Genomic DNA, 12,672 nt, shown 5'->3' on the forward strand with positions numbered 1-12,672 from the left:
GTGGTGGGAGTAAAGCAGCAGAGAGGCTGGGGGGATCCAGGCTGTGGGCTGGCAGTCGGGGGAGATGAGGGGGGGGCAGAGAGGGATGAACGGATGGTGTCAATTTTCGTTCTGAAAAACGAAAGGAATTAATGCATGATAACCGACCTTTTGAAGAATATAACATTAGAAATGTAGTAATCCTGGTCTCTAAACTGCCTCCCCCTGGCCAGCCGGGGAGCCTGATGGAGGGGAAAGGAACTGGTCGGAATAACGTGTTTCTTCCACGCTCTACGTCCGGCCAGGGAAATTCCCCCCTGTCAAGTGAAAAGAAGCAGCTTGGACTCCTCATGCATGGAAGGAGGCATGAGGTCAGTCCGCTGCCCCCCCAGGTTGGCAGAGGAAGTGTAGCGCCCAGGATTACATTAGATAATTGGCACTGGGTGAAAAAACTGGGTTGCAAAATCGTGGGATAAAAAATTAGAAAATAAATAATAAAAATAAATTGAGTATTGCGTAGTGTCTAATGTATAGTCTACTACCTACACACGCACGCACACACGCACGCATGCACGCACGCACGCACGCACGCACGCATGCACGCACGCACGCACGCACGCACACACGCACACACGCACACACACATTTGTGCTCTTCAAGTTCAAACATACTAAAACAACTTAAGCGCTACTTCTCGTTCGACGAATAGTGGAAAGATCTGCTATTTTTTATAAACGTTTTTGGTTCTTTTTTTGACCATTTCTATAATGACACAAATGTTCTGATTTTGTGCAACATGCTTAAAATGTACTTTCTCCAAAGAAGGCCTCATGCTGGACCCTGCGTTGGGAAACGCCGGTGACCCTGCCTGCAGGACAAATAAAGGCTGGCTGGGTGCTGCATGGGATATAATTTCAAACGACTGCCTGTCTCCCTGTCTGCTGCTAGTAGCTTCTTGTTCATGCCTGCAGGCACTGTGCTCTGGCAAGCAGAGCTGAGAGATGTATTCATGTTTCATTCATTCAGCATAGTGATTCCCAACCTGTGGGTTAGGGCCTACTGGTGGGCCATGAGGATATTGCTAGTGGACCACCCAAACAATTGGCAAATCACTAAGATTTTATTGACAATATGAAATTATAAAAATCATGGTATTTTTTTGTTTGAAACCTTGAAAATTAGTTTTCATTGTGATACTGATGAATAGAAACTTAAAGTGTAATATGTTCGTTCCATTAATATCTTGAAGGCCTGGGTTTTGAGTGAGGTTTTGAAGGAGAGGAGGGAGGGGGCATGTTTGAGGTGGTTGGGGAGTGCATTGCAGAGGGATCCTATATTGTGTCTGATCCAAGCCAATCAAACACAATAGATGCAATGATGAATTAAAATAATGCTCTGAAAATGTGATCACTGGATTTAGCTGAAACTGCAGGTGAGCAACATTACAGAGTTCTGTGTCTCCTGCCTCTAGAACTGTTCAACAAACTGGACATGCAGAACAGCATGTCCAGTCTGTAACATCTTTAGTTACCTGCAGAATTAGATGATTAATATACAATAAGTGATAAATTACACAGAATAAAAATAAATCACATATCAGGGAAACCTGGGGATAAATGTTCAGCTCCAGAAAGATATGTAGTGTTGGCTTTCTTTCAGATTACTATCATTCAGATTAGAATCACTAGATGTACTGAGTTGAGTTGGAATCATAGACTGTGGGGTTGGAATCTGTAAAATGTCTAGTAAAATGTCTCTGTACTGCCATCTACAGGTTAACAATAGAACAGAAATATTGCCTATTTCCAGTTTTCTGGACAGTAACATATTAGTCATATATCTCTAGTGCCATCTGCAGGACAACAACAGACTCTACTTCAACTCAGAGACAGTATACTGGAAATTAATCTAATCTAAAATAATGTTCCAGTGTGGGCCCCCCATCTCACCTGCTATAGTACTGTTGCAGTGTGTCGTGTGTCGTGTGTCGTGTGTGTGTGTGTGTGTGTGTGTGTGTGTGTGTGTGTGTGTGTGAGTGTGTGAGTGTGTGTGTGTGTGTTTGTGCATGCGTACACGGCTTCAACTTGTATAGCATCAGCAAAAAAACGGAAATGCTTTGCCGACGCTACATGTTGAAGCAGCACGCAAGCGTCATTTCCATCCACCAGCAGTTTAAAAACCAGGAAGAGACGCCTGCTCTATAGGCGTTTTCTTGCCGCCTCTTGACGCATATATGTGCCCGCGCCCACAGCCTGTATATAAGCATCAAGAGACGTCAAGAAAGCGCCTAGACCAGGTGTCTCTTCCGGGCTTTTAAACAGCTGGTGGATGGAAATGATCGTCGTGCACGCGAGCGTCATTTCCATCCACCAGCTGTTTAAAAACCAGGAAGATGCCTGCTCTAGGTGTTTTCTTGACGCGTAAAGGTCCTTTCAGATGAGTAGCAATTAACACGCCTAGTAATTCATTTCCAATGAGACCACTGTGCAGTGGCGTGCACAAACATTTAGAGGGGCAGGTGCTCAAATTAATAAAGGGCACCTTGTGTAGCGTGTGGAACCCCGTTGCCTTAATAGTGTGACGCCACATTTTGGTTGGCAAATGCGGAAGTGCAACCGAGTGCTCAATGTTAAAGGGTTAGTTCAGATTTTTTGAACTTAAGTTGTATGAAATACTTGCCATTAATATAGTGGTTGCAACTGTATTAATTGATTGCCCGAGTCCTGTGGTGGGAGTGTTGCTCTGGTTTTGGTGAAATATCAAGTAGTTCCGGTCATTTTGTGGGGGGCACTGGGGGCCACGCAGTAAAAGTAAATGAATCCACAAAACTAACATCATTTGTATTGTTGACCTATTTCTAAAATATTAGTGCAACAATACAAAATGACCGGAACTACTTAATATTGACCAAAACCAGAGCAGAACTCCCACCATGGGACTCGGGCAATCAATTAATACAGTTGCAACCACTATAATAATGGCAAGTATTTCATACAACTTAAGTTCAAAAAATCTGAACTATCCCTTTAAAGCCCAGCTGCACGGGGTTTCCCGGTCATGAATCCACGGGTCCGCCTGCAGTTCACGCTCCAACCACCAGGGCCGAGTGTTTCAACGCTGGAGAGCCTCATTGGGGGCTTGCTTGACCTGGATTCTGTGGAGCTTTTTTTACACTTATGTTGTCGCGCCCCTCTTGAGCAGACCTGTAACACCTGGCAACAACGTCTGTGTCTGCGCCCACACAGGCCTACAGGCCTGAGGCCTTATATTATATACAGTCAGTGTATATAGGCTATATGATGATGACGTTATGGCGCCAATGATAACAAAGCGTGGGCGTGTGTGAAGTTTGAAAGTGTCACATCGTCCTTTCTTATTGGCTGACACATATCCAGGCCTCTTACCGCGACAACCAATAGGAGAGACTCTTTGCGTCGAGCGTACCGATTGGGTAGACGCTCGGTGAGCGGCACAGCTGCTGGCCAATGAGGTGACAGAATACCCAGGGGGCGCGGTTCCAGGGAGGAGGTTGTGCGCGAGCTAACATGGAGGTTTAGGGGAGATACAGCACGAGCTGCCGTTCAGCCAGGAAGTCATCGTCGTTTTCACTTTGTTTTTTTATTTTTACAGTTTAAGTTTAGATTCTCTGGGTGGTTTGTTTTTCACTGTTTTTAAAAGATGGACATGAAGAAGAGGGTCACCGTGGAGCTGAGGAACAGGAAGCCCGCCGAGGTATTAATTCAACTCAAAACATTTATTTATTTATTTGCAGGGGAATTTTTGAAGGTGTTTCGCCAAATTGTGTGACATGTGGAATCGTGTTACTCGCCAGGGGGTCTTCGTTACATAAACAGTGTCAAAAAACGTCACATAATGGACAGAACTGGTTCAGTGTTTAAGGTTTTTGTTTTGCAAGAAATATGTATTAGATTTGTATTACACTTCATGATGTGTGTCCAAAACGATCCTTTTGTACAACTGTAAAAATCCCCCTGGAGTCACAACATCATGTAGGTCACTGTTGTCGGTGTAACACTCAAGAAGGCTGCAGCCTGTCGTCGCTGGCGGGAAGCCTGTCTGGTGTCTGTCTGTCTTTCTGTCTTGTCTGTATGTCTGTCTGCGTGGTGACAGGTTTTAGTACTTGAGCACTTTAATTTAGTATCGTCTGGTGAAGACACGCACGTGTTAAATAGCTGCTTGGTAGTATGGCAGCTGCTAACTAGTTTCACACCCAGAGTCGTGGCCTGTCAAATTATGTGTCTACAGGGGTCAGTGTTGACATGCAATCCCATCATGTTTTATTGTAATTAATTTGGTCAGATTCAGCTGCATTGCCAGTGGAATTATTTTAAATGCAAGATTAAATTAATTTTTAAACAACATTTGATCACAGATGTTTTTTATCACATGATCTTGAGGCACCCAATACAATTTACTGTAAACTTGTGTCTACAAACGGCACAAATGTTAGCATAGAAACTCACCAGCTGGTAACTGCAGCAATGCAAAGAAATATGCTTACCAAAACAACCACACATTTTTATTCATCACAAATTCTTTATACGGTCTACATTGACAGCTACACCACATATTCCCAGAAGGCTTTGCTTTGTAATGTGTGTTCAGCTAGTGAAAGAAGTAAAAAAATGCCAAGATTACATATTATATATAAAAATAAACAATAATAAAAAAAAGAAAAACCGCAATACAAGAACAACAAAGAAATGAAAGAATAACAACAATTAGTTACAACAATCAGTGTAAGGGTAATGCACGGTTATTAAGTATGTTCCTAAAATGACCAATTGATGCTAGGATGTTAAGTTTAAGTTCTTGTCTTGTTGCAAGAGATTCCAAGAATCAGGTGCACCAATGCTGAAAGCAGCCTTTCCAAGTTCAGAGTTGGCAAAAGGAATCAGGACGCCTAGCCAATCACTAAAGCGAGTTCCAATGCAACTAGGTTTCTGATGTAACATGGATGAAATATATGATGGTAATTTTCCGACCAGGGCTTTATATATGAAGAGGTGCCAATGATTATTGCGTCTTTCAGTCAGAGAAGATCAACCCACATTATCATACAGGGTACAGTGATGATGAGTGTTGTAGTTGTCACCAGTAATACTAAAATCATCGTATATATCTTCTCTGTCGGGTCACGTGGAAACCTCATGTCCAAAACTGTTGCTTTTCATGATTCAGATTCAGATAAAGAAATGGCAAAAGTAGCAGATCTGCTACTTTTGGGCAGTAATTTACAAAAAACACAAAGTTAAAATATGGGCCCGGGCGGCGGGCGTAGCTGTCTGGGCACCTTAGCTGGTAATCCAGTCTGGCAGAGTGCCGCGGGTTCGTCTCCCGATCCCGTCGGCCTTTACTGCGTGTCACCCCCCCATCTCTCTACCCATTATTCACATTAACAAAATACAATTTCAGCTATAGGTATCTTTGTGCACGACTCCTGATGAGATGGGCTGTGTGCCTACAGGGTCTGAACATTAACAACTGCCAGTGCCAACAGTCACAAATTGGGTTGATTTTCCTGTTAGCAGGATCAATCTGGCTGCATGCCATTTCCCCTCTCCACTTTCAGTTCAGTCGCTCAGTTTCTTGCTAAATTTCCCACAGCCTTCAGCTTCTATGTGATTAATTGATTTAATAGAAAATAGAAAAAAACAGTCTTTATGTTTGTTTTATCCCTTACTTATTGTGCTTCACTGGACATAATTATCTACCATGTCTGCCCCCAAAATGACAGAAAAGTAAAAAAAACTAATAATTTGAATTAGCTGGCATTGTATTTCACATTTGTCCATACTATTCTCACTGGGAAAAAGGAGTTAGGTAGTGGTCGAACAGACAGACATTGATTATGTCAAGGTTGGGTCTATATAATGTGTTACTTATAACCACATTCATAATGTATTATAAGGCATTATAACACTCATTAATGTTTATAATTATTCATAACTTATAACAGACATGTGTTTTTTCACTGAGCTTATATTGCACTGACCAGCACTTATACGTATAACTAAGCATTGTTATAAGTTGTCCTATAATATAGGACCTATATGATCATACAAAAGTGATTATAATGCATTATAGACCCGACTATTATGGCCCGCCCTTATCAACCAGTGCCTCCTGGCTCTGTGATGAATCCCCCTCTTCTCTATTACTCCTCACAGAAAGCTGCCTGACAGAGCCTGTCATTCCACCTGCACCAGGAAATGAAATGGGCTCTACAGGATTCTCTCTTTTGTTAATCTGTGTATACTGTATATAAATAAACATTCCCTATCACATCTCTTAATTACACCAACAGGCTTTCACCGTCACTCATAACTTCGTCCTCTTGGCTACTGTAAATGGCAATCAATATCTGTGATATATCTCGCCCTAGATATATCACCGATATATGTTTTCACTTTTCAGAGCCATTTTAGAACAAATGAAATGTTATGGTTTCTGGCCAGTGGCCATGTCATGTTGTCTTTAGTATGCATGTTTCTGTATATATGTTAGACCAGGGGTTCCCCGACCTTTCAGCTTGGGACCCAAAAGGGGAATTGTATGTCTCCATAGGACTCAAACTCGTGAAAAATGCAGCTCTACAAGCTCACAACGTGTTGCTATGTGCGCTTGTAGATCTTCTATTTTCACTAGGCTACTCCTAGCCTAGTTTATTTTTTTCATATATGAAGTTTTGAAATATATCTTCTTTTCCTCCATTAATCTTTATTATTAAACTGGATATTTATTCGTAACACAAACGTGTCTGTGACTCACTGTCTTACACAAACTGAGTGCTATGATAATTTTCTGGGGACTGAATGGTGTAATGCAGTACAATGTAGATTTTATATAGATCTAATTGGAGATTTTTTATTTTCAGATAGTGGAGATGGTTGTGGATAATTGCCCTTCGACAGACGGTGAGGTCGAAGGATTGACGGACGAGTACACAGACCTTCAGCTGCTCAGTATGGTCAATGCAGGACTCAATTCCCTGGCCAAACTACCCAAACTGCCCAAACTACGCAAGGTAACACACACACACTACTAGGGTTGTCCCGATCCGATCACGTGATGGAAATCGGGACATCACTACTAGTATCAATATTATATCCATATCATGTTAGGCTGGATATTGTCTGTGATTTTGGATATTGTACTATTGTGATATGGCATAAGTGTTATATAAAAAAATGTAAATATCGGATCTGGAAAAATCGGTATATACTCAAAATCAAATGATTGGAATCGGATCGGGAGCAAAAGTTTTGGACAAACCTTTTATCTTCAAAAATGTTACTTTTGAGGATTCAAATTCCAAAGTATCAAAAGTAGCAGATCTACAAGCTTAAAACGCATCGCTTGCGAGCTTGTTTATCTGCTACTTTTGATACTTTGGAATTTGAATCTTTTTGTTTGACGCTATAGCATGATCAAGTAGGGCGTTAATTTACTGGAAGAAAACCCCACACCATTTTAGAATATGGAGATACAAGGTTTCTGCCCGACCGCGGCGATATGTTGATGCGTTCTGTTGTATTGAAAGTATTTAGTTGTTTGTATGTTAACAGTTGGAGCTGAGCGACAACACCATCACCGGAGGTCTGGAGACTCTGGTAGAGAAATGTCCCGACCTCACCTACCTGAACCTGGGGGGGAACAAGGTCAAGGAGCTCAGCGCCGTGAAACCACTGGTAACCAACCAATCCCTGATCAACATCTTTTACTGGCCATTCACTCAGAAATGACCTCGTTAGAGTCAGACGTACTGTATTTATAGTCCTGACTCCTGGTAGGATAGAAACCAATGGTACTGGAGGTTCCTGTGGAGCAGGGTGAGATACCACTAAATATATAAAGATATAATGTTATACTGGGGAGGGGGGGTTAAAATATTGAAAATAGCTGATCTACAAGTATAAGCTTGCTTAACCCATTTTGACCTGAGATCAGATTCTAAAAATGTCTTCTAAATCCTGACAGTTTTCTGAAAAAGCTATGTTTCTGTCAGTGGTTCTTCGATTTTTCAAAAATAGCAGACCTACAAGCTCGTAGCGCGGCACTCGGTGCCGCGCTATGAGCTTGTAGATCTGCTATTTTTCAATAGCTAAAGCATAACATAATGCTAACACCAAAAGGGGTTCCCGCCCAAAATGGGTTAAGCTTGTAGATGCTCTCTTTTTAAAGTATTTGAAAATATCAGAACATTTTTCAACACAAATGATTATGACGATTATTTCCAAAAACTTACAATTAGACAATTATGTAATAATTGTGTGTCCCTGCAGCAAAACCTGAAAAACCTTCGGAGTCTGGACATGTACAGCTGTGAGGTGTCCACTCTGGAGGACTACAGAGACAGCGTGTTTGAACTCCTGCCCCAGCTCGTCTTCCTGGACGGATACGACCAGGAGGACAACGAGGCTCCTGACTCTGACGAGGACAATGGTGAGGCACATTTAAGATTGTGTCCTGTCCGAATGATCGCGTTCGTGATCAGTTAATTAACTAGTGTTGTGGTTCTCAAAGTGGGGTCCAGGGAGGAGGTTCCAGGGGGTCCCAAGCATTTGAGCCACTTCATGTTTTATGAGTTGGCTATTAAAAAATAGCAGTTCCACACGCTTGCAGTGCGAGCTTGTACATCTGCTATTTATCAATCTTTAAAAGAAATAATGTTGAAAGTATTGCCCCCCCACAGGGCAACTTAAGTGAAAAACTCCTGCTTAATTAGAAGAAACCTCGAGCAGAGCCAGCAGGCTCTAGGGTAGGCGGTCCTCTGCCTTGATGGCGTTGGGATAAACAAAACGTGTTCAGCATGAAAGGACGTTACAGGAAGACAAGATGGCAGTGTGACAGCGGCCTAATGGGTGTGTGTGTGTGTGTTTCATGGCGATGATGCAGGACCCCACGGACGAAACGACGATGACGACGATGACGATGAAGATGATGAGGATGACGAGGAGGAGGGTTCTGAGGAGGAGGAAGAGGAGGTCGGTCTGTCCTACCTGCTGAAGGAGGGGATACAGGTGAGACAGTGCTCTCAGCATGACCCACATGTTTCATGACCCACGTGTTTCATGACCCACATGTTTCATGACCCACGTGTTTCATGACCCACGTGTTTCATGACCCACATGTTTCATGACCCACGTGTTTCATGACCCAGCGTGTTTCATGACCCAGCGTGTTTCATGATCCAGCGTGTTTCATGACCCAGCGTGTTTCATGACCCAGCGTGTTTCATGACCCAGCGTGTTTCATGACCCAGCGTGTTTCATGACCCACGTGTTTCATGATCCAGCGTGTTTCATGACCCACGTGTTTCATGATCCAGCGTGTTTCATGACCCAGCGTGTTTCATGACCCAGCGTGTTTCATGACCCAGTGTGTTTCATGACCCAGCGTGTTTCATGATCCAGCGTGTTTCATGATCCAGCGTGTTTCATGATCCAGCGTGTTTCATGACCCAGCGTGTTTCATGATCCAGCGTGTTTCATGATCCAGCGTGTTTCATGATCCAGCGTGTTTCATGATCCAGCGTGTGCTTCAGTGCTTCAGTTAGAAAATTGTTAAACTTTGATGAACTTTGATGAATGGTGTCATTTTAATTTGATCAGGATGAAGAGGACGATGATGACTATGTAGAAGAAGAAGAAGATGAGGAAGAAGATGGAGTTGGTTCGTAGACCTTTTACTTGCACTGATTACTGCTGCTAATATTAACCCATTTAGACCTGAGGACGATTCTACAAATGTCTTCTAAATCCTGACAGTTTTCTGAAAACCAATATTCTATATCAGTGATTCTCAAACTATTTTATGTCAAGGACCCCCAGAATTATATGAAATTGGCCGCCGACCCCCATCTGAAAATATGTTGTTCCAGGGACCCTCCAGAAGCAAAGATTTGAGTTAAAAACGTTCGCTCTGAAAGAATATAATTCAAAGATTTGCGCCACATTTTCACAACCTACAAGCTCGTAGTGCGGCACTCGGTGCCGCGTTATAAGCTTGTATGTTTGTATGAGCTTGTGTTACTGCTGTTAATATTAATATTCCAATACAACTGTTATTACTGCTGCTAATATTAATATTCCTAGTAGTACAACTGTTATATTGTATTACTTGCTGTTTGTATTACTGCTGCTAATATTAATACTCTAGTGTGTGTGTGTGTGTGTGTGTGTGTGTGTGTGTGTGTGTGTGTGTGTGTGTGTGTGTGTGTGTGTGTGTGTGTGTGTGTGTGTGTGTGTGTGTGTGTGTGTGTGTGTGTGTGTGTGTGTGTGTGTGTGTGTGTGTGTGTTTCAGATGAGGAGGATCAAGGGGCTGATCAAGGGGCTGCAGTGCAGGGCGAAAAGAGGAAGAGAGACGCTGAGGATGAGGAAGGTGACGATGATGAAGATGATGAGTGATTCATTTAATACCCACCACGCCTCCCCTACTCGGCCTGTCTGTCTGTCTGTCATTCAGGCTGTCTGTCTGTCTGTCATTCAGGCTGTCTGTCTGTCAGTCAGACAGTCTCTCTGTCTGTCTGTCTTTCAGAATGTCAGACAGTCAGCGTCGAGCCTGATTCATATTTTGTTGCGCTATGGCTTCTCGTGCTGAGAATAGCAGACCTTGTAGTCAGTGTCTGCTATTCTCTGACCATTTTCGTTAAGAGACACCATCGCACGACTAATAGTTAGGTAAAGTTAGCTTAAGTTGTGGCAAATCTGCCAAAAAAAATGCTTACCACTAGCTTTCTTCACAGATGTGTTCATAAAGGTGTCTACTATCACAGAAAAAAATGTTCCAACCCAACTCCCTTGGGAAACTTTGTGACAGCTGCTGAAAGTTGGGGTACCATTAACAACCAATTTCATGATGCTGAATCCATTCCAAGCAAGCGTTTTGCACGAAAATACTCCTTGGGCTAAATTCGGCCATAGCCACTTGCCCAAATGTGCCCAAATGTGCTGACCTCATCACATTTGTGATGACGGCATGTGATGATGGGCATTTTTAGGCAAAGGAGTGTTTTTTGTGCAAATCTAATGCTTGCAATAGATTCAGAATCATTAAAACCCCCTAGTTTGACATGTCACATGCTACTTAAAGTATAAGTATTTATTTGCCTTATATTGGTTGTTAATGGTACCCCAACTTTCAGCAGCTGTCACAAAGTTTCCCAAGGGAGTTGGGTTGGAACACATTTGTCTGTGATAGTAGACACCTTTATGAACACATCTGTGAAGAAAGCTAGTGGTAAGCATTTGTTTTGCAGATTTGCCACAACTTAAGCTAACTTTACCTAACTATAAGCAAGAATTAGGCTTCCGGATGTCTGTCTGTCTGTCTGGCAGACAGTCTGTCTCCTATCTGCTAAACCTCGCCTCTCTTCTGTTTGACTGAAGCCTTGTACTAGTACCGTTGCTTCTAGTAGAACCACTAGAGTTCTACCGGTTGGAACATTTATTTAAAGCTCCACTATTATAGATATATTTTAATAAATTATTTAAAAATAATAATTGGAGTTTAAAAAATGTAATTGAACCTGCTGTGCATAAATTAGGTTCCTTATGCTGCACTCACACACTGGCAGATGCAAAAGATACGAAGATAAAAAGCTACACAGAATATGTATCTTTGTAGCTGAAGTTGAAACCCAACACAACTTTTTGTAGCAGTGCAGGTTTTGTAGCAGCTATAAACATCGGCTGTAGCTTTGTATCTTCATGTCTCTGGCTTCCAATGAAAATAGAACAGTAGCCTGTATCTTTGTAGTTGCCAGTGTGAACGCAGCGATAGTTAAACATGGAGCTACGTTTGAGGCGTTTTGGTTTAGCAGCATTTACAGTAGCTGTCAGATGTTGTTCAATTCTCACATTGTCAAGTTGTTCCGTCATCTCCATCCCGGGAATTCAACTAGCAACCAACCTCTCCCCTACAACCCCCCCCCCCCCCCCCCCCCCACACACACACACACACTTTTTCTAGTCCCGTTTAAAGCCCTGTTTCTATGACGACATGTAAATAGAAGTGGTGTCATCTTTTCTGTGTAGGATTTTATTCCCCTGTTTTCTTCTGATATGGTTTTAGTAAATTGTTCAGTTGTTTTGGGGTTGTGTGTTGTTATAAATATCTGAGTGTTTGTTTTTTTTAAATAAAAAAAGAACTGAATTCCGATTTTGTGTTTTAAACAAGACCAGAACTATTACTTTTCAGGATTCAAATTCAAAAATAGCAAATGTAGCAGATCCACTTGTGGATCTTCTACTTTGGTGTGATGCTGTAGTATTATCAAGTAGTAGGGACACAAAAAACACTAAGTGGTTTCTGCCTGACAGCAACGATATATTTTCAATGTGAAAATAACTATAATATAACAGGATATGTACTCACCATCCATAAAAATGGGTCTGCGACCCACTGTTTGGAAACACTGGTTTAGGCACTGTACAAATTACATGTCAGATCCATCAGCAAAAAAATACCCAGTTGCTGAAACGCTGTGAAGCATCGGGTTCAGCATTGGTACTTTGACTGGGCAGCAACGCGTATTTCTACGTCCGAGCATAGACATGGTAACGCCCCGCCTGCCTCTGATTGGACTACCGACACTGCCGGCCTTACCAGAGTTTCCTCCGAGGTGGATAGCTCTATGCTGGACAGTAACTTTTATTTTTGTAGAAGAGG

At 42.3% G+C, this 12,672-nt stretch overlaps 1 protein-coding gene across 2 annotated transcripts; it reads left to right on the forward strand.

The window, feature by feature from the left end:
* Positions 1–3,495: 3,495 nt before the first annotated feature.
* LOC306925530 (acidic leucine-rich nuclear phosphoprotein 32 family member D-like) lies at positions 3,496–12,162 on the forward strand. Of its 2 annotated transcripts, none has more exons than XM_079504405.1 (7): positions 3,496–3,711; positions 6,878–7,027; positions 7,569–7,691; positions 8,286–8,445; positions 8,899–9,023; positions 9,615–9,671; positions 10,314–12,162. In XM_079504405.1, the coding sequence occupies exons 1-7, from the start codon at positions 3,658–3,660 to the stop codon at positions 10,407–10,409; spliced, it is 765 nt and encodes a 254-aa protein (XP_079360531.1). In that variant the 5' UTR covers positions 3,496–3,657; the 3' UTR covers positions 10,410–12,162. The 2 variants fall into 2 exon arrangements, with proteins under 2 accessions (XP_079360531.1, XP_079360530.1); XM_079504404.1 differs by having other exon boundaries at positions 3,497–3,711; positions 9,615–9,675; positions 10,306–12,162.
* Positions 12,163–12,672: the final 510 nt, after the last annotated feature.

This window comes from Electrona antarctica (assembly GCF_951216825.1).
Source record: "Electrona antarctica genome assembly, chromosome: 6".
Classification (NCBI taxonomy): Eukaryota; Metazoa; Chordata; class Actinopteri; order Myctophiformes; family Myctophidae; genus Electrona; species Electrona antarctica.

Excerpts from the sequence above, each read along its gene's own strand:
- LOC306925530 (XM_079504404.1), top strand. The coding sequence starts at position 3,658 with ATGGACATGAAGAAGAGGGTCACCGTGGAGCTGAGGAACAGGAAGCCC. Across the intron at positions 8,446-8,898 it reads TGACTCTGACGAGGACAATG|GACCCCACGGACGAAACGAC; the intron begins GTGAGGCACATT and ends GCGATGATGCAG. Across the intron at positions 9,024-9,614 it reads TGCTGAAGGAGGGGATACAG|GATGAAGAGGACGATGATGA; the intron begins GTGAGACAGTGC and ends TAATTTGATCAG.